This window comes from Microcaecilia unicolor, chromosome 3, assembly GCF_901765095.1.
Source record: "Microcaecilia unicolor chromosome 3, aMicUni1.1, whole genome shotgun sequence".
NCBI lineage: Eukaryota > Metazoa > Chordata > Amphibia > Gymnophiona > Siphonopidae > Microcaecilia > Microcaecilia unicolor.
The window spans coordinates 144,566,451-144,591,499 of record NC_044033.1 but is presented as its reverse complement, the minus strand read 5'-3'; the positions used below and the strand labels follow the sequence as shown (position 1 = coordinate 144,591,499).

At 43.3% G+C, this 25,049-nt stretch overlaps 1 protein-coding gene across 1 annotated transcript in view; it reads left to right on the top strand.

The window, feature by feature from the left end:
* AKT3 (AKT serine/threonine kinase 3) overlaps nucleotides 1-25,049 on the top strand; it is a 559,702-nt gene that overhangs the window by 102,172 nt on the left and 432,481 nt on the right. The window contains exon 3 of the mRNA XM_030196428.1: nucleotides 17,636-17,761. Coding sequence (XP_030052288.1) covers nucleotides 17,636-17,761 — 126 coding nt within the window. The remainder of the gene's footprint in view (nucleotides 1-17,635; nucleotides 17,762-25,049) is intronic.

Here is a 25,049-nt window from a genome sequence, read left to right as displayed (position 1 = left end):
CAGGGACTGCAGGCACTGCCCAGCGAACCGGAACACATGGACTGGAACACTGGACTGGAATTCCCCGGACTGGAGGACACAGGACTGGAACCCCCCCGGACTGGAACACTGGACTGGAATCCCCCGACTGGAGGACCCAGGACTGGAACACCGGACTGGTCCACAAAGCTTCACCTCCACTTAGCTACTAAGCCCCTCAGGACTTGAGCTCCTGGGTTTGAGTAGCCGGCAGGACTTACTGGATACTGGATGACACAGGGACCAGGACTGGAAACAGAAGTGCTCCTAACCCTAAACTGATCTATGTGCTCCCAAGCCCTAAACCAGCAGGAGAGTTCCTAACAGAAAACTGACAAAAGGACTTCCTAAGCCCTATACTAAACAGGAGCTCCTAAGCCCTGCTCAAGAAAGGGACTTCCTAAGCCCTAAACTAACAGAGCAGGGAACTAAACACAAAGCTAACACAGGTGCTACTAAGCACCAAGCTACAAGCAGAGCTCTACACTAACAAGCTAAACACAAAACTAACAAGCTACCTAAGCACTGCTCTAGCAAACTAGCTACAAAACTAACAAGGTGCTTCCTAAGCATTACTCTGGCAAGCAACCAGAAGAGCTCCTAGCACTAAAAGGGAAGACAGGGGAGCCACAAGGAGGGAAGCTAACACATAAGCCAAAAGTGCTTCTAAAGCACCAAACACCAACAGCAAAGACTGCAATGCTCCCAATAGCACAAACACCAGAAGTACTTCTAACAGCAAAATCTGTAGTGTTCCTAACAACACCAAACCCTGAAGTACTTCTAACAGTAACAGAGCTTCCAAAGCCCTACACTCAGCAATGCTTCCAAAACCAAGAGGGAAAAGCAGGGGAACCACAAGGGAAAAGCAGGAAAGCTAAACACACAGACACCAGTGTACACCGCACTAACACTAACCTGGACCTTAGCACAAGCAAGCTGGGAAACTAGACACAAAGTCAGAAGTGCACACTGCACCACCCTACCTAAAGCAAACACCACTGTTGCAAAGGCTCTGAAGGAAACAACACCACTTCCTTATCAAGGCCCTCCCTGATGATGTCACACTCCCTAGACCTAGGCAACAGCACACTGACCCAGAGAGCACACTGAAACCCATAGAGGCCCAACCCACACCAATGCAACACCGTGAAGCACTTGAAGCCAGTACACCCAAAGAGAGGTAGAGCAACTCAGGCAACACACACAGGTGCAGTATAGTGAAACAATTAACCCCATGCTGCTGGAAGCTGCCAGCACAGAGAGACAGAGCCAGCTCAGAAAGGACAGACAAAAGAAACAGAAGCCAGCTAAGAAGCTGACCCCCAGGAAAGAGGTAAGTTTGAGAGGGTTCAGACCCCAATCATAACAGAAGGGTTTCTTCTACATCCCAACCTCCAGTCTGGCTCTCACAGCCTGGATTTTGAGAGCATAGAATTCACCTCCTTGGGTCTTTCAGAGGGTGTCTCCCGAATCTTGCTTGCTTCTAGGAAAGATTCCACAAAGAGTTGTTACTCTTTTAAATGGAGGAGGTTTGCCATATGGTGTGACAGGAAGGCCCTAGATCCTCTTTCTTGTGCCACAGAGATCCTGCTTGAATACCTTCTACACTTGTCAGAGTCTGGTCTCAAGACCATCTCCGTAAGAGTTCACCTTAGTGCAATTAGTGCTTACCACCGCCGTGTAGAGGGTAAGCCTATCTCTGGACAGCCTTTAGTTCGATTCATGAGAGGTTTGCTTTTGTCAAAGCTCCCTGTCAGACCTCCACCAGTGACATGGGATCTCACCCAGCTGATGAAAGCTCCTTTTGAGCCACTGAATTCCTGTCATCTGAAGTACTTGACCTGGAAGGTCGTTTTCTTGGTGACAGTTACTTCAGCTCGTAGAGTCAGAGAGCTTCAGGCCTTGGTAGTGCATGCACCTTATATTAAGTTCCATCACAACAGAGTAGTCCTCCGCACGCACCCTCACTGAACCAGCCAATTGTCTTGCCAAAATTTGTTCCTCGTCCTCATACCCACCCTGGCGAAAGCAGTTTGCACACCATGGACTGCAAGAGAGCATTGACCTTTTATGTGGAGCGGACAAAGCCCTTTAGGCAGTCCGCCCAATTGTTTGTTTCTTTTGATCCGAACAGGAGGGGAGTTGCCATTGGAAAACGCACAATCTCCAGTTGGCTAGCAGATTGCATTTCCTTCACTTATGCACAAGCTGGGCTGACTCTAGAAAGCCATGTCACAGCTCATAATGTTAGAGCCATGGCTGCATCAGTGGCTCACTTAAAGTCAGCCTCCATTGAAGAGATTTGCAAGGCTTCAACGTGGTCATCAGTCCACATATTCACATCTCACTACTGCCTCCAGCAGGATACCTGACGCGACAATCGGTTTGAGCAGTGAGTGCTGTAGAATCTGTTTGGGGTTTAGAATCCAACTCCACCTCCCTAGACCCATTTTGTTCTGTTCCAGGCTGCACTCTCAGTTAGTTGTTTATGGTTTCATGTCAAACTATTTTATGTCCTCGCCGTTTCAAGGCCCAGTTGACCAATGTTCATTGTTTCGAGTGATCCTGGTTAAGTACATAAGTAATGCCATACTGGGAAAAGACCAAAGGTCCATCGAGCCGAGCATCCTGTCCACGACAGCAGCCAATCCAGGTCAAGGGCACCTGGCAAGCTACCCAAACGTGCAAACATTTTATACATATTATTCCCAAAATTGTGGATTTTTTCCCATGTCCATTTAGTAGCTGTCTATGGACTTGTCCTTTAGGAAACCGTCCAACCCCTTTTTAAACTCTGCCAAGCCAACCGCGTTTCCCGGCAACGAACTCCAGAGTTTAGTTATGCGTTGGGTGAAGAAACATTTTCTCCTATTTGTTTTAAATTTACTACACAGTAGTTTCATCGCATGCCCCCTAGTCCTAGTATTTTTGGGAAGCGTGAACAGACGCTTCACATCCACCTGTTTCACTCCACTCATTATTTTATATACCTCTATCATGTCTCCCCTCAGCCGTCTCTTCTGCAAGCTGAACAGCCCTAGCCTCCTTAGTCTCAGGATATCTTGTCTACAGCCTAAACAATGGGTTTACAAATGAAAGTGCCTTTATCTTATCACCACAAGTAGCTTCAGGAATCTACCACAGATATTAACTATGCTAGGCTTCCCTCATCTTGGAACAGGGAATTACAAACCACATTGCAAAGCACACAGTTACAGGTACTCGTAACATCTATTATAACAACGGTTGCTAGGGATACCCCACATGTGAGAACAAGCAGCCTGCTTGTCGTTGGAGAAAGCGAAGATACATACCTGTAGCAGATATTCTCCGAGGACAACAAGCTGATTGTTCTCCCAAACCCGCCCCCTTTGGAGTTGTTTGTTGTTTATTTGCTTTTTGAATAAACTGAGCGGGGAAGATGGCCGTGCATGCGCGGTGCATGCTGCACTCGCCCCAGAAGACTCTGGAAAGATTTTTTTTATGTTTTGCTTGCAAAATTGCCGATTCCCGGGCCATCGTGGATGTTGACCCACTTGTGAGAACAATCAGCCTGCTGTCCTCTGAGAATACCTGCTATATAAGGTGTGAAGGAGTCCGTAGGACAAGGCGGCCACTTCCCCTTATGGATACCTCCTTACGATCTGTAGTCTCACTCAAGGGGGAAGTGACATGGGAGGGATGGAGCTAAGGTCACAACCATGTTAAGGAGGCCCAAAAGGAAGCAGTGATACCCCAGGACATATGCCTCTACCATCTATGTGTGAATTACCACTGCTACAGTCAGGTAGGCCAATCCTCACTTGAAACCTTGCAGCTTTTGTTTTTTAACCAGAGTAATTGAAGATCCTGGCCAGGGACAAGTAAAGTGTGCTACCATGCTTAGAAGACAGTATGGTACACAGGAGCAGGCCACACGAGGACTTGGTTGCATTACGGACTAGTTTTGTGTTCTTTTTGTTTCTCCTATCTGTGAATGGAAAAAGGCCCTGACCTACAGCTTTAATAAATGTTTTTTCATTGTCTGTAACCACTGTGTGAATCAATCTGTGCCTGCCCTTGTTAATGTCACCACATGGAGGGGCATAATCGAAAGGGGCGCCCAAGTTTTCCAGAGGACGTCCTCGCAGGACATCCCGGTGAAGGGGCGGGGAAACCCGTATTATCGAAACAAGATGGGCGTCCATTTTTCATTTCGATAATACTGTCGGGGACGCCCAAATTGCGAAATTTAGGTCAACCTTAGAGATGGTCGTCCTTGGAGATGGTCGTCCACGATTTTCGCCGATAATGGAAACAGAGGACGCCCATCTCAGAAACGACCAAATCCAAGGCATTTGGTCGTGTGTGGAGCCAGCATTCGTAGTGCACTGGTCCCCCTGACATGCCAGGACAACAACCGGGCACCCTAGGGGACACTGCAGTGGACTTCATAAATTGCTCCCAGGTGCATAGCTCCCTTACCTTGTGTACTGACCCCCCCCCCCCCCCAAATTCCACTACCCACAACTGTACAACACTACCAAAACCCCAAGGGGTGAAGGGGGTACCTACATGTGGGTACAGTGGGTTTGTGGTGGGTTTTGAAGGGCTCACATTTACCAGCACAAGTGTAAGGTGGGGGGGGGGGATGGGCCTGGGTCCGCCTGCCTGAAGTGCATTTCAGTACCCACTAAAACTGCTCCAGGGACCTGCATACTGCTGTTAGGGAGCTGGGTATGATGTTTGAGGCTGGCATAGAGGCTGGAAAAATATTTTTAAAATTTTTTTTTAGGGTGAGTGTGGTTAGTGACCACTGGGGGAGTAACGGGAGGTGATCCCCGATTCCCTCCGGTGGTCATCTGGTCAGTTCGGGCACCTTTTTGAGGCTTGGTTGTAAGAAAAAATTGGCCATGTAAAGTCGGCCAAGTGCTCGTCAGGGACGCCCTTCTTTTTTCTATTATTGGTCGAGGATGCCCATGTGTTAGGCATGCTCCAGTCCCGCCTTCGCTACGCTTCCGACTTCCCCCCATGAACTTTGGTCGTCCCCACAACGGAAAGCAGTTGAGTACGCCCAAAATCGGCTTTTGATTATGCCGATTTGGGCGACCCTGAGAGAAGGACGCCCATCTCCCGATTTGTGTCAAAAGATAGTCGCCCTTCTGTTTCGAAAATAAGCCTGATGGTGTGTCTACGGTGAAATCTGAGCTTACCCTGCCAGAAGAAGCCAGAATCCTTATCCTCTAGGGCTCTGAGTCTTGTAGGACTCTTATGCAGGAAAAATGGGCTAAAGAGGTTAGCTTTGAAGGCTAGTTAGTGCCAGACAAGCAAGCTTTATTTTCTGGTTTGTTCCTCACTCCCTGCACGTAAAGATTGCATGGAAAACATGGAAAGACTGCTCCAGGTCCTAGTTGAGAGGCAGCACAGGAACAGTAGCTGTTGCATAGTATTGTGCAGAGGCAATGCGAGCATCAGCAGGCATTGCAAAATTCTTTGGAGGTACACCAAAACCCCCTGATATAAGTAACCAAGCACTAAAGGCCCCCAGGCTACACACTCCAATTTCAGTGTTACTGAAGGTAATACCAGAGGAAGACACGGACTATTTTTTGACCCTGGCTGGGTGGCTGGAAGCATCATGGATGGCATATTTAGGGAACCTGTTGATTGGTAGTAACTAGACTACATCTCAAGACATCAACACTAATGGGGCAGACACTTATACAGAAATAAAGGCCGCCATTCTGAAGACAGCAAGTTGCACTCAAGAGGCCTATCAGTTTCCAACACCTTAAATTGATGCTGGAAAGCACTTTAGAGGTAGCCGAGGCCTTTTTCCAAGTCCATCTTTAACCTGAACGCTAGTCCTAGGAAGAGAAGAGAGAAGGCAGAACTTAAGAATTCTAAAAATCCAAAATCGCCTTGTAGCCCGGAACCCCAGAGAATGGTGTTAGAGTAATTGAGACCCTTGTCCCCACATACTCAGCACCCTGCACTAGCATGTAGACTACTGCAACGGAATTTATGCGGGATGCAAAGAACAAATTATAAAGAAACTTCAGACCGCTCAAAACATGGCAGCCAGGCTTATATTTGGAAAAACGCGATTCGAAAGCACCAAACCTCTCCGAGAAAAACTGCACTGGCTTCCAATCAAAGAACGCATTGCTTTAAAAATCTGCACCCTGGTTCATAAAATTATCTACGGCAAAGCCCCGGGATACGTGACAGACCTCATAGACCTACCAACCAGAAACACAACAGGATCAACACGAACATACCTAAATCTCCACTACCCAAGCTGCAAAGGACTCAAATACAAATCAACCTATGCATCCAGCTTTTCCTACATAAGCACACAACTATGGAACGCATTACCAAAAGCCGTGAAAACAACTTATGATCACCTAAACTTTAGGAAATCATTAAAAACTAACCTGTTCAAAAAGGCATACCCTACTGACCCAACTTAAATGCCTGTACCCTGTAACACAACGAAACTAAAGCTCTTAATGGACATATAATAACTCTTCTTCTCTACGATTTTCTTTCTCTCTACGATTCCCTAATGTGTCTGTACACACAAACCTTATTCTACCACAATATTACTGTGTTTGTTCATACCGGAATTGGCGAACGCCTTTACGGTACTTTGTAAGCCACATTGAGCCTGCAAATACGTGGGAAAATGTGGGATAGAAATGTAACAAATAAATAAATATGAATAATGTATTGGGGCACTATTCGGGGCCAAATTTAATACGAATATTCGTACAGCCCTAAACTAGTAATAGTTATAATTATGAAACATAGGATTGTGGATCCTTGCTTTTTATGGTTTCAAATGCACTGTCTCAGGACTTGTGGAAATAAAGCATGTCAGACCAACGTCAGTCAGGGTTCGAAGCAGACAGCAAAAGACGGCATAAGACTGTCAGATATGTGTATTATTGTTCCTATCTAACAGTGGAATAAGTGCCTGAGAATACAAGTCTATTGTTGCAAAAACATAGCAATGTTTGAGAAGAAATTTAGTAGAGATAGCTACGTGAAACAATAAACTAATTTCAAAAATTTAAAAGATTTAAAGAACATTTGAATAATATTTTACAGAACAGATAAGAGAGGATTTTATGTCGATGATAAAGAGTTATTCAGCTCCGAGGGTGCATTCACCTGGAGCTCTTTGAGGCATTTCCTCCCACATTAAATGTGTTTTGTATACTGATTACAAAATTCTGGGACAGTAAATATTGTTTTGAAAAGTGAGGATTAAAATCCTTCAGCGGTTGCTTCTAATTGCGAGACTGAAAGATAATGAGAATGGTTGGTTATGTGGAGAGTGAGGAGGATAAAGCGAATGTGCTAAACAATTACTTCTTTTCGGTGTTCACGGAGGAAATTCCTGGTGAAGGACCACGGTTGGCTATCTGGGAATACAGTGGATACTGCGCCATTTACGGAAGATAGAGTTTAGAAACAGCTTGAGAATCTGAAGGTGGATAAAGCTATGGGGCCGGATGGGATACATCCCAGGATACTGAGGGAGCTCAGGGAGGTCCTTGCGGGACCTCTTAAATATTTGTTTAGTAGATCTTTAGAGACTGGAAAGGTTCTGCGAGTTTGGAGACGAGCGGATGTGGTCCCTCTTCATAGAAGTGGAGACGGAGAAGTGGGGAAACTACAGATCGGTAAGTCTCACATCGGTGGTAGGAAAAATAATAGAGTCACTGCTAAAAGGAAGGATAGTTAATTTTATAGAAGACAATGGGTTACAGGACCTGAGGCAACATGGCTTTACCAAAGGAAAATCCTGCCAAACGAATCTCATTGACTTCTTTGACTGGGTGACAAAAGAAATGGATGAAGGCCATGCGCTAGATGTAATCTACTTGGATTTCATTAAAGCCTTTGATACAGTCCCCCACAGACTTGTGAATAAGCTGAAAGAGCTGAACTTAGGACCGAAAATGGTGAACTGGATAGAAAACTGGTTGACTGACAGGTGGCAGAGGGTGGTGGTAAATGGAATCTGCTCCGAGGAAAGGATGGTGAGCAGTGGAGTTCCTCAGGGGTCAGTGCTGGGGCCCATTTTGTTTAATATATTTGTGAGAGATATTGCTGAAGGGTTGGAAGGAAAGGTTTGCCTTTTTGCGAATGACACGAAGATAGCCAATAGAGTGGATACCCTGGAGGGAGTAGAAACGATGAGAAGGGATCTCCAAAAGTTAGAAGAATGGTTGAGGGTCTGGCAGTTAAAATTTAATCTGGCATGTTCTGTGGATGCAAAATTTTTCGGTTTCTCCTGTGTATGAATACTTCTTAAAAATATGGAAACCTAATAATGTCTATAAAATGTAAAAGGTGCTTATAGGGGTACAAAAAAAGTAAAAATGTTTGACAATAGTGCTCAGTGTCTGTCTTGAAGCTATTCAGCATCCCACAGCAGCACACTGGTATAAAATTTAATGCCAAGAAGTGCAGAGTGATGCATTTGGGGTGTAGAAACCCGAAAGAGAGATACCGGATAGTTGGGGAGAGACCTTGGGGTGTTGGTGTTCGAGGATATGGAGGTGAAGAAACAATGTGACAAGGCGACGGCCGTGGCCAGAAGGATGGTAGGCTACATAGAGAGGGGTATAACCAGCAGAAGAAAGGAGGTGTTGAAGCCCCTCTACAAGTCGTTGGTGAGGCCCCACTTAGAGTATTGTGTTCAGTTTTGGAGGCCGTATCTTGCTAAAGATGTAAAAAGTCTGGAAGCGGTGCAAAGAAAAGCTACAAAGATGGTATGGGATTTGCATTGCAAACTGTACGAGGAGAGACTTGCAAACCTGAATATGTATACCTTGGAGGAAAGGAGAAACAGGGGTGACATGATATAGCCGTTCAAATATTTGAAAGGTATTAATCCACAAACGAACCTTTTCCGGAGACGGGAAGGTGGTAGAACTAGAGGACATAAATTGAAGTTGAAGGGGGGCAGACTCAGGAGTAATGTCAGGAAGTATTTTTTTATGGAGAAGGTGGTAGATACGTGGAATGCCCTGCCGCCGGAGGTGGTGGAGATGAAAACGGTAATGGAATTCAAACATGCATGGGATAAACACAAAGGAATCCTGTTTAGAAGGAATGGATCTATGGAATCTTAGCGGAGATTGGGTGGCGACACCGGTATTTGGAGAATAAAACCTTTGTAGGGCGGACTTCTACGGTCTGTGCCCTGATCGTGACTGAATAGATGTGGAGGGGCTGGAATGTAAATTTTAAGGGGCTTCGACGTTAGCTTCAGAACTTTTAGTACAGGAACAGTGCTGGGCAGACTTTTACGATCTGTGCCCTGAGAAAGGCAGGGACAACTCAAACTCGGGTTTACATATAAAGTATTACATACCATGTAAAATGAGTTTATCTTGTGCAGGCTGGATGTACCAAACAAGCATCAGGCCGCCCGCCCATCCTCCCAGAGCTTGAGACAGAAGGGAAGGTGCACTGAATGAAAAACACGCATTTCGCTGCCGATGCCGCCTTAACCCGGTACACTTTTTAAATTTCAGAGGAGGAGGGAGTCCCTGGTGCTGGGAGGGAGGGCGGGCGGGCGGCCTGATGCTTGTTTGGTTGGAGGGAGGACGGGAGGGAGGTAGGCAGGCCTGGTGCTGGGTGGGAGGGAGGTAGGCCTGGTGCTGGGTGCTGCTGGTTGCTGGGTGGGAGGCCTGGTGCTGGAAGGGAGGGGGGCCTGATGCTTGGTGCTGGGAGGGAGGGAGGCCTGGTGCTGGGTGGGAGGGAGGGAGGCCTGATGCTGGGGTGCTGGTGGGTGCTGGGAGGGAGGGAGGGAGGCCTGATGCTGGGTGCTGGATGGGAGGGCGGCCTGGTGCTGGGTGGGAGGCCTGATGCTGGGTGCTGGGAGGGCGGGCAGGAGGGCAGGGGGGAGAGGAGGGTGGCTGGACATGGGTGGCTGGAGAGGAGGGTGGCTGGAGGAGAGAGGAGGGTGGCTGGACATTTGTGGCTGGAGGGGAGAGGAGGGTTGCTGGACCTGGATGGAGGGCAAGAAATGAAGAAGAAAGGAGGAAAGTAAAGATATAAATGGTTCTGGGTGCTGGGAGGGCGGGCGGGAGGGCAGGGGGAGAGGATGGTGGCTGGACATGGGTGGCTGGAAAGGAGGGTGGCTGGAGGGGAGAGGAGGGTGGCTGGACATTTGTGGCTGGAGGGGAGAGGAGGGTTGCTGGACATGGATGGAGGGCAAGAAATGAAGACGAAAGGAGGAAAGTAAAGAAATAAATGGAGGCAAGAAATGTAGAAGAAAGGAGGAAAGTAAAGATATAAATGGAAAGGAAGCCCTGGAAACGGAGTTAAGAGAACAGATAGAGAGCATCAGAATCAGTGACTAGGACCAATATGGATAGAAAAACAAAATCACCAGACAAAGGTAGAAAAAGTCATGTTATTTTCATTTTAGTGTTTGGAATATGTCCAATTTGAGAATTTACATCTGCTGTCTTATTTTGCACTGGGTATACTGGAGCTGTAACAGCTTATAGAAATGATTTATAATGAAAGAAAATCATGTTTTTTTCCCCTAGACTAGTATAATATTTTCAATGATGTCTGTTTATATGCGCCATGGCTGGTTTAAGGGGTGTGGCTATCATAGGGGTGGAGTCATAGGTGGTGACCCCGCCCATAATGAGTACCGGCACTTTGCGATAAATAATTAGATTTTGGGTTGCTCTTTGGGCACTCGGTCTCTGAAAGGTTCGTCATCACTGTTCTATAGCATCCTTTGTATTTGCTACCAGCTCCTCCTATTGTGTCAAATAAACCCTAATGCAGTTACAGATAGTAAGAAGTACCTCTGTGGATAGTTCCACTATTTCTTTTATTATTATACTTACTGCATCTGATGTTCAAAGTAATTTAAGTGGGCAGGAGCTTCTCTTGCCTGCTTAAATTGCCTTGGGCCACCCAACTGTCAATATTCAATGCCACTTAACTGGGCAGTGCTACTGAATATCAGCTCTGGTCTCCAAAAAAGTTGGTAGGTCATGGGCAGTACAGGGGATGGCACTGGGGAGGGGCCAGTGATTATATGGGTGCTGGCAATATTCAGTGTCTGGACCTGCATAGTTAATCCAGCCAAGTTAGGACAGCTCAGAAGTCCCAGCATTGAATATTGGCTGGGAGCTGTATAATGTTTTTAAATTTTCTTCTCCAACGAGACCCCTCCTACCCCATGAAACAGCCCCTCTCAGGCACCATCCCTTCCCAGTCTGCAACGTTACCAAAAAACCCCTCCCCCTGACCCATCCCCCCAACCCCCAAGGGCTCAATCATTGGCAGTCCAGTGGGGGCAGTGGGGACAGGAGCGAAGCCCACTCACTCCTGGTCTTAGCAGCAGGTGATTCAAAGTGGCTTACAGAACCTCTTGTGGCAGTCTCGCGATACTATACTTTAATACTTAGCTCCCAGTCAGCCCTAGGTTCCCAGTTCAGCCTCATCCTGTTGGCAATGTATAGAGTGGTATTCGGCAGCACCGTAAAAGAAATCCTGTGGTTACTGGCAACCATAAAATGATTTGGCTATCATTTTGGTAGGTTGCCAAATGGATACCAGGCTTCAAATTGGCTGGTCTTTACTATTGAATTGACAAACATTTGATTTCTCTATCACTGCTTTGCAAGCAGCTGCAGTTTCAAATGTTAAAGATAGTAGGTTATTACATACACAGTTAAAAATTATGGAAAACTCCTTAAAGGAAAAAAATCTTAGATTTTTAATTTTCCCATTTCTGATAGTTTGGATATTTCACATTTTTTAGAATCTGGAGGTGTAGATCATATAGGGGATCTTTTACTAAGCAGTGGTAAGCCCAACGCAGGCTTACCACTCATTAAACCGGAAGTACCGCTGAGCTACCGCAGCAGCCCGGCGGTAGTTCCCACCCACGGCGCACACCGTTTCTGGAGCTAAAAAAATATTTTAATTTTTGGAGTGCTGGTGTTTACCTGGAGGTAATCGGGCAGTGCTGCTGCCCGGTTACCGCCAGGTTAGCACTGGAGCCCTTACTGCCATCTGAATGGGGGTGGTAAATTCTCCTCTCCAAAATGGCTGCGCAGCAAGTGCTTCACTTGCCGCACAGCCATTTGTTTAAAAAAAACCCAGCCTTTTACCTTCTGCGATAAAAGGGGGCCTCAGCGCGTGTGAAAAACATGCGTTGCTGCAGCTTAGTAAAAGGAAACCATAGTTTCTGCTGGTAGTTTGGATATTTCACAGCTTTTAGAATCTTCTCAAGACTATATTGCTAAACAAGCCACACTATTAGTTACCTTTCAAACTGAAGGCTGCTTTTTCAAAAACAGTGCTACCGATTAGCTGCGACCATGGGAATTGAATGGGCTTCTTCACATTCAGCGTGCAGCAATCAGTAGCACTGCTTAGTAAAAGGAGCCCTGAGTCTGAAAAGAAAGAAAGCTATTTTGAAACTATATTTTTCTAAGAAACAAGTTCTTTTTTGAGGTCAGCAAATTGCTATTTTCCCAGGTGTGACCAAACAAACTCACTATCGTAGGGAGCAGTTCCTCCAGCTGAGGTCTAAAGCATTATCTATTAGACCTACATTTTTCTCAAGTTTTCCCTGTAAGTGTCTGGTCACTTATGGGACTAATAAGTACATGTTCTCAGATCCTGTCCATTTGGAATAGTTTCTTTTGGATAAACCTGTATTTCAAGCTAATGTGAATTAGATGTTTATTCTACTGGGAGAGGAGTTTGGGGGACAAATAATAAGATTGTATTTCAAATTGATTTGCAAAGTTTCTGTACTTCTGTACCTCAATAAAAATATATTTAAAAAAAAATAAGATTTCTGTTTGTTTCTATTTTCCTTAGTTTTACTTGATTTAGCCCACAAGCATTGATGGTGAGTCTCATAATGTGACCTGTAACTTGATTTTGTTTCTGTTTTGAAATGTTTGTAACTTTTGTTCTTGACTCAGTTATTAGTTTAAGTTTTTCTCATATGTTTTTCAATAAAAACATAAAGAATGTAAAAAAAATAAATAAATAAAAAGGCATGTTCTAAATATATATTATCTGTATTAGCTGTACTTAATGGTTACAACCAGAGAAACCAGATTTCAAGTGTCTCTGCTGCTCCTATAGATCTTGAGTAACTTACTTAACCCTCCATTACCTCAGGTACAAATTTAGAGTATAAGCCTTCCTTGGACAGGAATATACCTACTGCACCTGAATGTAGCTCCTCTTGAGCTGCTACTGAGAAATCTAGTACCAGGCATGTTGTGAGGCATAAATGTCAGCTAGGACCTATAGAGCAAATTCTATGATACCATAATAGCATCAGCTGCCATGAATCACACAACAAGGACCTGACTAGAAAAGCATACATTTAAATATTGCAATAAGTACTAGAATATCAATACACCTATTAGAAAACTAAACAAGCCTGATTACTACAGATTGATCCTCCACAGAATACCTGGCTGCTTTCTCACATGAAGAACACATATGGACCCTCACCAAGTATAGAATAAGTAACCACAAAGTTAAAAAAAATATGTTGACAAAATTAAACTGAATCTCCAAGAAACCAGATTCTGCATACAGTACAACACTAGAGAAAGAGAAATAGTGTTGTATGTTCCCATATACTATACAAAATTCTAATCACTACATTACAAAACAAAAAATAACATTAAAACAAAAATATAGAAAATAAAAAATAATTCCTTGTTATTGGACTAATATAATGCATCTTTGGATTAGCTTTCAGAGGGCAAAATCTTCAGATTCCATAGCATACTTCTGTTTTATGGAATTCTGTTCTGACCTGAACAAGGAGGTTTTGGCCTTTGAAAGCTACTCAAAAAATGTATTTAGTCAGTACAATAAAAGGCATCACTTTATTTTAAATTTTTTGTTTTATTTATATTAACGTTTTATGTGAACTGACATGACTACCACACTACTTTTATTATAAATAAAAAATAAATTTATTTTTTTCTACATTTGTTTGGCCATTTAATGTGAGCAAGTGCAAGGTGATGCATGTGGGAAAAAAGAACCCGAATTATAGCTAAGTAATGCAAGGTTCCACGTTAGGAATTACGGACCAAGAAAGGGATCTGGGTGTCGTCGTCGATAATACACTGAAACCTTCTGCTCAGTGTGCTGCTGCGGCTAGGAAAGCGAATAGAATGTTGGGTATTATTAGGAAAGGTATGGAAAACAGGTGTGAGGATGTTATAATGCTGTTGTATCGCTCCATGGTGCGACCGCACCTTGAGTATTGTGTTCAATTCTGGTCGCCACATCTCAAGAAAGATATAGTAGAATTGGAAAAGGTGCAGCGAAGGGCGACTAAAATGATAGTGGGGATGGGATGACTTCCCTATGAAGAAAGACTAAGGAGGCTAGGGCTTTTCAGCTTGGAGAAGAGACGGCTGAGGGGAGACATGATAGAGGTATATAAAATAATGAGTGGAATGGAACAGGTGGATGTGAAGCGTCTGTTCACGCTTTCCAAAAACACTAGGACTAGGGGGCATGCGATGAAACTACAGTGTAGTAAATTTAAAACAAATCGGAGAAAATATTTCTTCACCCAACGCATAATTAAACTCTGGAATTTGTTGCCGGAGAACGTGGTGAAGGCGGTTAGCTTAGCAGAGTTTAAAAAGGGGTTAGACGGTTTCCTAAAGGACAAGTCCGTAAACCACGACTAAATGGACTTGGGAAAAATCCACAATTCCAGGAATAACATGTATAGAATGTTTGTACGTTTGGGAAGCTTGCCAGGTGCCCTTGTCCTGGATTGGCCACTGTCGTGGACAGGATGCTGGGCTCGATGGACCCTTGGTCTTTCCCAGTGTGGCATTACTTATGTACTTATGTACAGTTTACAGTTTGTTTCTTGATATACCGAAAATCATAAAACATCTATGAGGTTTATAATAAAAATGGGCTTAAAAACAGAAGATTAAAAAAGGGGTAAGCAATGTGGAGGAGCATAATTGAACGGGGTGCCCAATTTTTACTGGGGCCGTCCTCGCAGGACAGCTCTGTGAAGGGGCGGGGAAACCCATATTATCGAAACAAGATTGGCGTCCATCTTTCGTTTCGATAATACGGTCGGGGACGCCCAAATCTTAACATTTAGGTCGACCTTAGAGATGGCCGTCCTTAGGTCGTCCTTAGAGATGGTTGTCCCCGGTTTTCGGCGATAATGGAAACTGAGGATGCCCATCTCAGAAATGACCAAATCCAAGCCATTTGGTCGTGGGAGGAGCCAGCATTCGTAGTGCACTGGTCCCTCTGACATGCCAGGACACCAACCGGGCACTCTAGGGGGCACTGCAGTGGACTTCATAAATTGCTTCCAGGTGCATACCTCCCTTACCTTGTGTGCTGAGCCCCCCAAAAAAAACCATTCTGCACAACTGTAAACCACTACCATAGCCCTAAGGGGGTGAAGGGGGGCACCTATATGTGGGTACAGTGGGTTTGTGGTGGGTTTTGAAGGGCTCACATTTACCAGCACAAGTGTAACAGGTAGGGGGGATGGGCCTGGGTCCGCCTGCCTGAATTGCACTGCACCCACTAAGTCTGCTCCAGGGACCTGCATACTGCTGTCAGGGAGCTGGGTATGACATTGGAGGCTGGCAACAAAAATGCTTAAGTTTTTTTTTTTTTTTTGAGGGTGGGAGGGGGTTGGTGACCACTGGGGGAATAAGAGGAGGTGATCCCCGATTCCCTCCGATGGTCATCTGGTCAGTTCGGGCACCTTTTTGAGGCTTGGTTGCAAGAAAAAATGGACCAAGTAAAGTCAGCCAAGTGCTCGTCAGGGATACCCTTCTTTTTTCCATTATTGGCCAAGGACACCTATGTGTTAAGCATGCCCCAGTGCCGCCTTCGCTACGCTGCCGACACGCCCCCGTGAACTTTGGTCGTCCCCACGACAGAAAGCAGTTGAGGGCGCCCAAAATCGGCTTTCGATTATGCTGATTTGGGCGACCCTGAGAGAAGGATGCCCATCTCCCGATTTGTGTCGGAAGATGGGCACCCTTCTCTTTTGAAAATAAGCCTGATAGTGTAATGAAGAGACATGCAATATACAAATGACCTGACATGGGCCATGTTTTGGCGCACAGTGCCTGCGTAAGGGATCAGGAAGGACTATTTGGCATCTGATGGTGAGGAGTAGGAAACTTCACTTAGTTTGCATCATGCGGGGAGGCACCTCTATTGTGCCTCAGATCTCTTTCAACCAGAATTGCTTAAGAATTTATCACTGAGCCCTGGCACAGGCTTTGTGCGCCGATACATGGCCCATGTTGGGTCATTAACAGAAGGTTGGTATTCAAGTTATTTGATTAAAAGGATTTGTATTCCCCGTTTTGAAGGCTCATAGTGCTTTCTTTTTTTTGTTTTGGACTTTGTCATGTACTTCCTACCTTCTCTGTATATGTTCTCAGGATACCTAATGCGTTAATCGGTTCAGGTAGTGTTGCAGAATCTGTTTGGGTTCTAGAATCCAACTCCACCCTCCTATGTCCATTTTATTCTGTTCCAGGCTGCACTCTCATTCAGATTGTATATAGTTTCAGGTTAATCTGTGATATGTTCTCACCGTTCCGAGGCCTAATTGACCAATCGTTGTTGTTTTGGTGAGCCTGAAGTGGGATCTAGGCCAGGTTTTCCTGGTTCTAAGGCCCTGCTCTATTATGCTACTCCTTCACTCCACCATCAATCTATCATCTTTTTTTCTCTCTCTCTCCCTGCCAACACTTCCTCACAGCATATTCCCTCCCTCTTTCCTCCTCATCTTTCTCTCTCTCTCTCTCACCTCTTCAATCCAGCATCTTTCCCCTTTCTCTCCTTCCATAATACATCTCTCTCTCTTCTCCTTTTATCCAGCATGCTCTCTCTCTCTGGCTTCACGTTCTTTTTAGTGTCTCCTCTCTGTCTCTCTCTCTCTCTCCCCCACCCCCCCCTTTATCCAACATCCCCCTTTCTTTTTCTCTGGGTTTCTGCCAGGTGCTTGTGACTAAGATTGGCCACTGTTGGAAACAGGATACTGGGCTAGATTCACCATTGGTCTGACCCAGTATTCTTATATCATCCCTTTCATCCAGCATCTCCTCTATTTTCTGCCTTCAATTCATCATCTCCCATTTCTTTACCTCTTTTATCCATCCCCTGCAACTTATGTTCCCTCTTTCCCCACCCACCTCCCGTCATCTTGACTGCTGTTGCTTCTTTGAACCAGCACCCTGGGCCTACATTAGCACCTTGGTGGTCCAGTGGGGGCAACAGTAGCAAGAGTGAAGCTCACTAGTTCCTGACCCTTGCAGTAGCCTGTTAAAAAAAAAAAGGCAGCCTTGCAGTACCACACAAGTAACCCCTATAACCAGATATTCAGTGCTGGTGCCTGGACATGGCCCAGCATTGAATATCTGGGAATATCACCAGCCGTGGGCAAAAAGATATTGGCTGCTGCCGGCTGAATATTTATCCTTTTGATATTACCAGTATACTAGGTTGATTGTTCTATATCTTTAGAATTCTTTTATTAGTTTGTGAATTATTTCTTTCAGTTGTGATATGCATTTTTCTCTTGTAGGAGAATATATTAAGAACTGGAGACCAAGATACTTCCTCTTAAAAACAGATGGCTCTTTCATGGGATATAAAGACAAACCTCAAGATGTGGATCTTCCTTATCCCCTCAACAATTTTTCAGTTGCAAGTAAGTCTTTTTCTTGCTCACATAAGCCTCTATGCTTTATATATATATATATATATATATATATATATATATATATATATATATATATATATATATGTATATGTGTGTGTATATAATTTTTTTTGAATGAAGGGTTTGCATGTTTTATTACAGAACCCACTTTTTAAAATATTCTCCTTAGAAATCAGTTTATATTTCAGTCTTTACTCAGATTACATTAGATTTATTATTTGTTTTCTGCCCTTCTCCAATATGGATTACAACAAAAGTATCCATTAAGTATACAGTAAATAAAGTACAAAACAGAAAAATCAGAACACATCACAAGTACAGCACTTCAGTTAAAATAATGAAAAGCCTTAAAGAAAAGAAAGTCTCTGAGGTGCTTCAGAAATGTTGACTCATATGTCACGTGCATCCATGCAATGTTTGTATATGCTCATTCACTTAGGTTCATTATGATGGACTTGGTGTACTAGAAGATTGGTAAACCTCATTTCTTCATGGACAAGTGGAGTTGCATATGCTCTGGGCTGTAAGCCCCTCCTCAGTCTTTTTTTTTCCTCCCTGTTGAATGAATTAGATGGATCTAGTAATAATCTAAATATTAACAAGACTCTTTCAGAAATGCATGCTTGTCTCATAGTTTGACAGTTTTATTCCCCGCCCCCATTGTATTCTTTAGTAATCAAATGCTGCCTTATCCTGTTTTTTCAGAATTTCTTCATTTAATTTACTATTTACCCCACAATGGCTGAGAGATAAGCCATGAGATTCAAGTGGGTGTCCTGAGCATAATAGAAAACGTCTATTTCTGACAAGTACAAAGAATGCCTGTGTTGCCTAGGAACTGGCTATGATTTCAAAATGTGTGCGATCAATAACAATTTGGCCTTCATCCAAAATGTAATACTGATACATTGTTATTGTCTGTTCTTGATGCGATACGTGCAGGATTGATTGTGGGACACAGTTTTTGATAGTGACTCTTGATATTACAGCTGCATTTACTACAGTTAACTATGGTATTTTTTAACCAGACTTCTGTAGCTGATCCTGTCTTTGTATGGTTTGAATCTTACTGGTGTCATCGTCAGTTTCAAGTACCTTATAACTCTTGTCATTCTATTTGGATGGAAATTTTTTTCTGGGATTCCACTGCAATGTTGTCAGCAATGTTGTTTAATATCTGTATTGTACCTGCTTTCAAATTGCTTTCTTGCTTGGGGATAAACAACTGGTTATAAGTGGATAATCTGCAGGTTTTTTTGATAGATTCTTCTATAACCATAGTGATTATCTACCTCTTTGCCTCACAGCTATCAAAACATGGACGTCTGCTAATCATATTTGTCTTAATTTGAGCAAGACTCAAGTGTTTGTATTTGGGTTTGTTGTACAATCCTGTTCTGAAAATTTCCTGACTGATGGAATTAATATTCCCATTTTGAAAGGTAGGCAATAATTAGGGGTTTGGCTTGATTCTTCCTTGTCTTTATGTTCACACAAGTATGAACCATGTTTTACAAGCTAAATATTATTCGCCATATGTGTGATTTTTTTTTTTTGGGGGGGGGGGGCTAGATAATTTTAGGAAGGCAGTTCAATGTTTGTTTATACTGCTGCTCTGTTGTTACAGGTTTGTTTCACTATGATCATATCACTTCATTGTTGGCAAAATTACATTGGCTACCTGTATTGTGGCATATTCATTTTAAAATTTGAGTTTTAATATATAAAGTGCTGAATCATGAAGCTCCTTTGGCTATTGCATCTTTTTTTGAGGATCTACCATCCAGCTGGTTCCCGTTTGTTTTGCTGCTAAAGGAGTGTGGTAGTAGCCTAATGGTTAGCACTATAGGCTGAGAACTGGGTTTGATTCCCATTGTTGGTCCTTATGACCCTGGGCATGTCATTTAATCCTCCGTTGCCCCAGGTACAAAACTTAGATTGTGAGCCCACTAGGAGCAGAGAAAGTACCTGCATATAATAAATGTACATTAAGCAAAACAGAGCGAATCAGAAACACAAAGAAGTTGCAGAAATTGGAGTGTGTTGGGCCAAAAGATAGGATAGAAAGACATAGACTCTTAGGTGGTAGAAGCAGAATATATTGGAAGACTTGACATGGCTCGTGTTTTGGCTGAATGCCAAATGGGTCTAAACATATAGAAGCTTAAAAACAAATTTATAAAAAGGCACATGCAAATATTCAAAAATTAAAGTATATATTAACAAAAATCCACTCAGATACCATATGATGGTCCTATGTCTAAATGACAAGTATAATACATGTAAACTACAGAAAGACAGTATATAAAATCCATGACACCCTTCCCCCCCCTTTGATGTTCCTTCATTTTTTCAAATCTGATTTGAGGAAATAATTGTGCTGCCATCTTTGGTATTACTGACCCATGCTTTTTGAAGTCTTTGCCTTCTAATTTAATATTGATTACTAAGCCCATTTATTCAGGCAAGTGTCTTCCCAGGCTGTGTTGTAACTAGTGGTTCCTTTTATTTAGGTTGGTAATTTGATGTATTGAATGTGCATGTCCATTAGTAATTTGACGGGGAGGAGTTATGAATGTGGGCTATCGTTAAGGAGTATTATTTTACCTCTAACTCAGGCTATTTTTGCAGAAGTTCCATATTATGCAATGAGGCCTAGTTACTAATAACCTGGGTTAACAGTAAAATAACACATTTTAACAGTAGTACATGTTGATAACTCCCTCCCTTAATATGTAGAATATTTTAACTAGGAAAGTTAATTATATTTGTGTGTGTTTTCATTTATGTTGTTTTTGTTTTATCTGAGTTTAAACTATATATGTTTTCATTGTTAATTGCCAAGAAGTGTAGATTGGCAGGCTATAATTTTTATTTATTTATTAGATTATCACAAAATATTACAAGCATCCACTTGTGATCAGGGTAAGGAAACATTTTTACACAAGAAGAAATACAGTAAATCTTACTAGTTATAATAACCCTTAAGGGGAACCCAGATGGCATCTTGATGGGAGGACACGAAAAGGAGACCTCTGAAGTTTTCCTCAGGTGTTGGAAAAAAGCGTAAGGGGAATACCAGGGATTTCCCCTCTGAAGTCCAGGAAGCTGTCCCCTACCAGCAATCCACCATACCAGATCTCCTTACTACAAGGCCCAGTTTGCCATGGATGACTTCTGTTGAGGTGCTGGAAGCAGTGTCTATTGGAATGCTCAAATCCACTCTTGAGCCCTGAGCTGCGGGTTGCTCCTCCACCTGGGATGGTGTCATTGAGCAGAGATCTTCAGTCAGAAGTTGTTATGATTCTGCCGTTTTGGCAGGGGAGTGTGTGTGGACTTCATTCCTGATTGGCTGACAGGGATTGAGCTGACGTCAGTGGGTAGTACTTAAGCCTACATGTTCCTGCTGCCCCTGCTTAGGCATTAATGTCCAAGGTTGCTAAGCCTCGTCAATTCTCTGTCAGATTGTTGTTCAGTGCTCTTGTTTGAGTCTGTTTTCCCCTTTGGGACTTCCAGTGATTTTCCCTTTGTCTGGGCTAACTATTGTCAGCGTGTGTGTGTGTGTGTGTGTGTGTGTGTGTGTGTGTGTAATCAGTTCACTTATCTTCAGCTGGGTCTCTCTCTCTCTCTCTGGCTGCAGGTCTCTGTGGGAAGCCAGCTGCTTTGCTGCTTTGTTTATTCCGTGAGGGCTTTGCTCTCCCTTCCTTTGGAGGCTCCCTGCTGTTCTCTGTTTGATGCTACGCTATCTTGTCCTGTCTGTTTGGCAGATTTCAGTTCCTCCGGCCTTCCCTCAGGTTTGTTTATTTGTTTTTCTCCGTTGTCCGTGTTCCTGCCTCTGGCTTTTGGTTCAGTGAGTTATTTTAACCCCTTGTATACTGTGTCTCTGCCTCTGACTTCTGTGTGTTTAGACAGATAGTTTTACTTCCTACCTTTTGTGTCTTTGCCTCTGGCTTCTGTTCAGTGGGCTAGTTTTCCTTTTGTTTTCTGTTCCCCAGGCTCTGGCTATGGTGGCTTTATAGTTAGTTTTTTCCTCTGTCCTCTGGGTTTCCTGGCTGCGGTGTTCTTGTGGCAGCCCTGCTTTCTAGTTGCTCCCTTCATACCCTTTTGCTGATGTTCAGAGCGCGGCTGGCACCTTGGTCCCCGTGGGGACTCCTGGGTTCTTTCCCCCTCCCTGGGTGTGAATCGGTTCCGGTTCGGCTGTGAGGCCTGTACGCGTGTAGTCTGAGTGCATCGGTTCCTGGTTGGCCGTGAGGCCCGCTTGTATGTCCTATTTTCCTTTTTCCTGAGGTGGAGTGTGGGTGTGGGGTGTTAGATAGCTGGGGGTGTAGTGGCTGTTTGGTCTCCCCTAGGCCTTGGCCTTTGTTGTCAGCAGGCCTGGGCTTAAGGGCTCATGGCCAATCCAACAGAATAACAGAAGTGCTGCAGGATGGTGCATAGAACGCCAAGGGGAGCTCCTTGCCATTTGTTGAAATGCCATTGGAAAAACTTTCAGCTAGATAGAGGGCCTCTGAGACATCAGGATCATCTATTATGGCGGGTCCATCTCAACTTGTCCAATTATTGGAAGTTCAGAGGCCCAAAGTATAGGTACCACCATTGCAGAAACTACAGATTGTTACTTTAGAATCGATATGGGATGTGATTGTGGTAGCGCATAATTCTATTTCTACCTTGACTGCAGTGGTTTTGTCAAATAGAAATGCTGTAAATATATAAATCGGGATATTTCCAAAACTACAACAGTGTTCAAGTGAGACTAGATAAATTAGAGGGTCAAACTACTGATATACAGGAAGTTCAATAAGTTATTATAAAAAACGCTTTCTGATGTTTGGAAACTTTGGAAAATTCCTTTCGATAACTTTCATTTTTCAAACTGTCCGAAACACCCTATATTAACTGGGGGTGTTTTTAAATATATGGAAGAAGCATTGCATATTCCCAGAGAGGTGTTGCCTTCTTTTGCAAAATCTTATTTTATTTCCTCTACGACTTTACCTCAGATAAACTGCAGTCGATTCTAACTTAACTCAAGATAATTTAGACTTAACAGGGTATTTGGAAAGTTCTGAAACTGAAGTAGTTAGTTGTGCTACCTTCATTGCTACATTTGTATTTTATCAAGATTGTGATCATGTTTTGAGATTATTTTACAAGTTTAAAAATGAGAACTATATGGGACAGAAGATCTTGGTTTTTCCAGACCTTACTAAGTCAACTCAAGGGAGAAGGAAGACATTTTTGGTAGATAGACAGCCCTTAGAGGGATACTTTCAGCTTTGATATCCGTGTAAATACATGGTTGTTTTATCACCTTCTAGATATAGTTTTTTTTTTTTTTTTTACCCAGACCATCTGCAGTTCTTGGTAGAAGCTATACAGGTGGAAAGCGTTTAAGTGTTTTATTATTACATGTATGTATATTTCTCCTTTGGAGATTTATGACTGGTACTTGAATCGGTGAAATTTTAGTTAGGACTTGTCTCCCATCCTTATATTCTTTCTATTTTTTTCTTTCTTGGTTCCTCCTTGATTAGGGCATAAGTAGCACATACCTTGGTGATTTAAAATGCTATTTTCTTCCTTTTTTGTTATATTTCGATTTTTGAGTTTTGCTTTCAAGTATATCTGTTTGTATATATTGATAAATAAAAATAAATTTAAACCCTTCCATAGACCACCAAGAAGGGGAAGTTCCAGGAAAGGAAAATATAAACAAGAAAAATTATTAAAGCAAAGGCATTGCACAGCAAATTAACCACTCGTATCCCAGTCACCGACTTCATGCTGTTATCATATCTCTAGACAGTCTTTTTAGGTCAATAAAGGATCTAAGTTGGTCTGGCATAAAGAGAACTTATTTCACTCCCAGATATTTTACAAATCATTTGCAAAGATATGCCAATAGAAAGGTAACCCCCAGTGCTTTAACAGCATCTCTGATATCCAAAAAAGATTTTTGATGGTCCTGCATAGTCCTAGCAACATCTAGGTAAACCCATATCTTCTGACTGCAGAACAACTTGGATGTCCTGTTTGAACACACATGAGGCCAATAAAGTTGCCCTATTAGAAACATCAGAGAGTGAATCTTCTAGTATTGCTGATAAGTCGTTTAACTCATCTTCTTTTTGGTCTTGGACTAAATTCCCCTGTATTTGTGGTGCCCCCTCCAATCTCTTTACAGGCCAAAAATAAGCTTTAAGTGGAGGAATATGTTACAAAGAGGCTATAATTTTTTTAAAATAAAAATTTGTTCTAAAATATTCCTAAGCAAAGCACAAAACAATTTGCCAAACAGGACTGCAAGGGGCTGAAAACAATGAAGATAAAAGCCTCAAAAAACAATTAATAAAAAAGCCTCAAAAACCAAACAGGCTACTAAGGCTAAAAACAAACAAACAAAAAAACCCCCTTGTACTATAGTCCATTTTCATCATTGGCTCAATCTACCAGTAAACAAAAGACAGTTTTGGAGGCCGTATCTTGCGAAGGATGTTAAAAAAATGGAAGCGGTGCAAAGAAAAGCTACGAGGATGGTATGGGATTTGCGTTCCAAGACGCATGAAGAGAGACTTGCTGACCTGAACATGTATACCCTGGAGGAAAGGAGGAACAGGGGTGATATGATACAGACGTTCAAATATTTGAAAGGTATTAATCCGCAAACTAATCTTTTCCGGAGATGGGAAGGCGGTAGAACGAGAGGACATGAAATGAGATTGAAGGGGGGCAGACTCAGGAAAGATGTCAGGAAGTATTTTTTCACAGAGAGGGTGGTGGACGCTTGGAATGCCCTCCCGCGGGAGGTGGTGGAGATGAAAACGGTAACGGAGTTCAAACATGCGTAGGATATGCATAAAGGAATCCTGTGCATAAGGAATGGATCCTCAGAAGTTTAGCTGAAATTGGGTGGCGGAGCAGGTGAGGGGAAGAGGGCTTGGTGGTTGGGAGGCGAGGATAGGGGAGGGCAGACTTATACGGTCTGTACCAGAGCCGATGATGGGAGGCGGGACTGGTGGTTGGGAGGCGGGAAATACTGCTGGGCAGACTTATACGGTCTGTGCCCTGAAAAGGACAGGTACAAATTCAAGGTAAGGTATACACATATGAGTTTGTCTTGGGCAGACTGGATGGACCATGCAGGTCTTTTTCTGCAGTCATCTACTATGTTACTATGACAGTGTAGAAAAAAACTCCACCAGTCAGAACAGCCAAATCACTTACAGTCACTGCTAAAGTCTGTCACAAAAATCAGAACATGGCATCAGTCAAA